At 45.4% G+C, this 4,344-nt stretch overlaps 1 protein-coding gene across 1 annotated transcript; it reads left to right on the forward strand.

Moving 5' to 3' along the window:
- The first annotated feature begins 481 nt into the window (after positions 1–481).
- LOC149847688 (VQ motif-containing protein 11-like) lies at positions 482–1,876 on the forward strand. The gene has a single exon (XM_090009213.1). It carries the CDS (start codon positions 562–564, stop codon positions 1,237–1,239), a length of 678 nt encoding a protein of 225 aa, XP_089865339.1. The 5' UTR covers positions 482–561; the 3' UTR covers positions 1,240–1,876.
- Positions 1,877–4,344: the final 2,468 nt, after the last annotated feature.

Here is a 4,344-nt window from a genome sequence, read left to right on the forward strand (position 1 = left end):
AACCTGGCAAAAATACACATACACTGTGTGATTAAGCATCCAAATGGTTTAAAATAATCAGAAAACGAGATGAGACAACTCCTCGCCCTTCAATAATGCATATTAGAGTTTCCAACCCATTGACCTCACAGTCTTTCTTCACTTAATAAATAAGTCCCCACATCTAATAAAAAAAATAACAAGTCCCCACATGTCTCTCTCTCATTGGAGTGAGACATCATGAGAACAAGACGGGGCTAGCACATCAGTTTAACACAATATAAGCAGATGACTTATCTTGTACCATGACGTTTTGGGGACCTTCCTCTCCTCTTTCTCCGTCCTTAGTCCTTCACCTTCCCCTCTGCCCCAAAATATTGCACGGATTCAGCACTACTACTCCCATTCCCCAATTTCAAGCCATCATAAAGCCTTTCACCAATCCCTAAGCCCCAACAATCCCTCCTCCTTCCCTCTTCACATGACATACCCAACCTCCTCCTCTGCCCCTAATTCTCACCACCTCCTCTGCTACTAACCTCCCATTTTCTCTCTCCTCCTCTCTTTCTCTCTCTACCCATCATGGAGAGACCCACCAGCAGCACCACCACGGGGACCAACATAAGCATCTCGACGGCCTCATCACCGACGACGTTCGTGCAGGCCGACGCCCGCTCGTTCAAGGAGCTCGTCCAGAAGCTGACCGGCGTCGCCGACGACTCGCCGGAGAAGCTGCCCATCACCATGCCGGCGAGGCTCGCCAACAGGGGTGCCAATGCCGGCGGCGGAGACGCCGTCGGCCCCCGCCGGTCGGCCTTCAAGCTCCACGAGAGGCGGCAGAGCATGAGGAAACTCGAGATCAAGCTCGGCCTGACGTCGCTCCGCCCGCCCCACCCCTCTCCAAGATCGCAGCTCCTCCTCTCCCCCACCACCACCGCCGTGTCCGAACTCCTGCTCTCGAGTCCGGTGACCCCTCTTGACCCCCCGTTCGAGAACGGGCTCTACATCCCGAATTCCGGCTGCTTCTGGAGGATCTCGAGCCCGGGCTCCGGCAGCGAGTCGACGTCGCCGCCGGCGGCGGCCATGTCGGAGGAGGAGAAGGCGATCGCGGAGAAGGGGTTCTATCTCCACCCTTCTCCCCTCAACACCCCCAGAGGAGCTGAGCCGGAGCTGCTGCCGCTCTTCCCCTTGCAATCACCCAAGCACTCTTCCTCTTCCTCTTCTTCTTCTTCTTCTACCCTCTTTTTTAACCCCATCTAAGCCCTCTTCATTCTTCAACTGAAAATGGGTATGCTGAAATTTGGTCGCCCTCTCTCTCTCTCTCCCTCTAAAAGCTAAGAAGAGGATCATCCGTTTCTAAAGTTTTTCTTTCCTGTCCAATGTCTTTGTTTGCGGATGTGGGGTCTTTAATGAGTTTTTTTTTTTTTTTAGAATTTGATGGTGAATGTATTGAGCATGTAAGCTTGAATTTTGAGAAGTTTATCATGTCAATCGCAATGAGAATCATCTTTGAGCTTTTCATCTTCTTTTCACTTTATTTCTCTTCTTCACTCTAAAAATTCAAGCAGAGAAACTAGCATGGCTGTCAAAGTTGTGACTCAAAGTTCATGCTTTGGAAAAGCTGAGCCCCTATTCTTGATGGATATGCGTATCTGAAAAGAGAACTGACATAATAGACTTGTTGGTGTGTATTACTTCCATGCTAAATCCAAGGCTCTCGTTGAGATGGCAAGCAATATTGATGATGAGTCTAATCCGTGTCTTGTACTTTTTGTTCAACTATGTTTTTTCCTATTTCTACAGAACCAAGGATCAAAATCGCATTCACACAACTGGTACTTCTCTTTTGTTTTGTGGGCACTACTAGTAACTTGATAGGATGCAGAGTTAGAAACTAATAAAAGGATGCAGAAAAAAAAAAGGACCAATGCGTCGATGGTCTTCTCTCTGCACATCTAGTCATATACCAAAAATGGTAGGTGCGCTTCTGCATCTTTGAGCAATGATGTTCACGTAAGGTTTCTTCATTTTGCTTGTTTTCTTTCCTTGATTTTGATGTGTTCTGAGTCTCTTCTGAGACACTTTCACACTAGAGAGAAGGGTGGTAGGCCCTAGGGGTGCTGCTGGTGCAGTCAAGATGTACTTGACAGAGATACGATAAAAGGACACGGGACACGTCGTTGTTGCGTGGTTTTAGATTGCAAATATTGCCCAAGGAGAGACGACACGGGGTTTGGTTGGAGTGTCTCTGTGACGTAGCACCCATGGCAATCTTGGTGTGGGCTGCCCGAGAAATTCGAGCACCCCCTCCCCGTTATGGTATGCGGGCCCCACAAGAAAAGGCTGAAACGTCCTATCCCTGTGGGCCTCGTCTGCCAGACTCCAAAGCCTTGTAACGTGTGCATCTTTTTTTGCTTGCGGCTCCGTGAACCCTTCCTTGCCGTCGGATGCCTACGGTGGCTGAAGATCGACTGTCCATCTCTCTGCCTCAACTCTCTCTCACCCGTTCACATGGACTGCAGTCTGGTTGTGGACCCCACACTGTGTTGTCAAAGCTCTCAATTAAGGGTATCAACGGGTCGGGTTTGGTTCGGACCCAGGTAGAACCAGACCTGACCCTGATTTTCGGGTATGGTATCCGATCGGACCTGAGTCTAATCGGACTCATCATAAAAGAAACCATACCCGAAACCAATAAGAACTACATGACCCAGACCCGGGCCATACCCAGTAAAACAATATATTTTTATCATTTTTACATTGAAAATTTGTGGGTCTTAATCGAAACTCGGGTCGGGCCCAAGTCTGGTATAAAATTTCACAAACTATACCCGGGTCCATGTATTAATCGGATCTTTAGGTCCGGACCCGGGTCTTCTTATTTATCACTATATCCGGACCCTACAGGGTTTGGTTCAGGTCGGGTCCAGATAAACCCAACCCGTTGACACCCCCCCTACTCTGAATAGAACTCTTTTCTCTTTCCATAATACCATCATTAATGTGTTATTAATTAAGCTAGTCAGGCTGCTTTTGGTTTGTTAGTGGAAGTTAATCACGATTAAGTGATGATTTGTCGTCTTCAAAATTTATTTACCCAACGGTAATATTTCTGGTCAACGTTAGCATGTAATAATTGCAGGGGGGGGGGTTGCTTTTATTTAAGCCCAACGTACCAATTTATTTAATGAGTTTCCTGAAATTTCAAGTAATTAATTCTTTTTAGTTTTTCTCTCTTCTGGTTCTGGTTTGGACTTTGTGAACCCCAACTTTTCAATTTTCGTGGTTTGCTTTTGACTTTTTATCTCTCAAGTTTCTCTCTCATAACATCATCACTTCTCAATTTACTGTTTTCTCAAGTCCTCTTGTTTCTAGAATCTGTTTGTTTATTATTTAGCTCAATACTTGGTGCTGAAGAGTCACATTTCTTGGAAGTTTCCTGCACTACAATGTTCTTGTCCAGTTCAAAGTGGTTGGACCCGGCTCATCTTGGTAATTGGACCCACAGAAAGGGTCTGGGGGACCAAACCAGTTTTCCCAAGTCGTATAGAGGGTCACAGATCTGGTCAAGATCTTTGAATCTATTTCTGATTTGCTAACATGAGCCTTCCGATCCGGTGTGGTTGTTTTCACACTCGTCTTAAATGCACATCAAAAAGATATTGATCCAGTTTGCCTGATCCAGATTGAACGCCTTTGGACTATGGTATTGGTGATAGATCTAGCAGTCTCTTATGACTACTGGTATCAAGGCAGGCAGATAAATGAGCCAAACGAACAGAGCTTGAGGTGTTCAAGTTTGTCTCTTTTTCGTGGCAAGTCGAGATGAGTTCAAACTCATGATAAGTTTGGGTTAAACATGCTGCACACAAGCTGACTCATTTACAGAAAAAAATAAAAATTTTCAACAGGATTTGAACTTTAGACCTATTAAGTCAAGCTCAAGCTGACTCTACACAGAAAATGCATTGTTTCAAAGCTGAAAGCAATAGGATTTGATCTAAACTTATTACTTGAAAGCCAAACAATTTGACTGTTGGAACACCAAGTTTTCAGTTCTAACACCAACAAACCACACCCTTTCCTTTTCCCTCTAGCGGTCTCTTTCAATGTCTATTTGGTCAAATTCATGCATCCCGTGCACCCACTTTTTCTTTTTTGTGGTTTTTATTTTCCACCCACCTCTTGGAACAGTATCAATGTGAGAAAATGGGTTTAGAAATACAGAGATTGTGTGTGTTGGCCTCCAGTCTGTAACATACTAACAGTGTCATGGGAAATGGCATCAGTAATGATAGTCGGGTTGGTTAGTGACACCAAAGCCTTATTTTCATGATTTTTGGATGCATATGCAGCTCCCCCCTT

Source organism: Nuphar pumila, chromosome 1 (assembly GCF_984573655.1).
Source record: "Nuphar pumila chromosome 1, dmNupPumi1.hap1.1, whole genome shotgun sequence".
NCBI classification, from domain to species: Eukaryota; Viridiplantae; Streptophyta; class Magnoliopsida; order Nymphaeales; family Nymphaeaceae; genus Nuphar; species Nuphar pumila.

Bases quoted from the DNA above. Each gene is read 5' to 3' on its own strand.
- LOC149847688 (XM_090009213.1), top strand. From the start codon at position 562: ATGGAGAGACCCACCAGCAGCACCACCACGGGGACCAACATAAGCATC.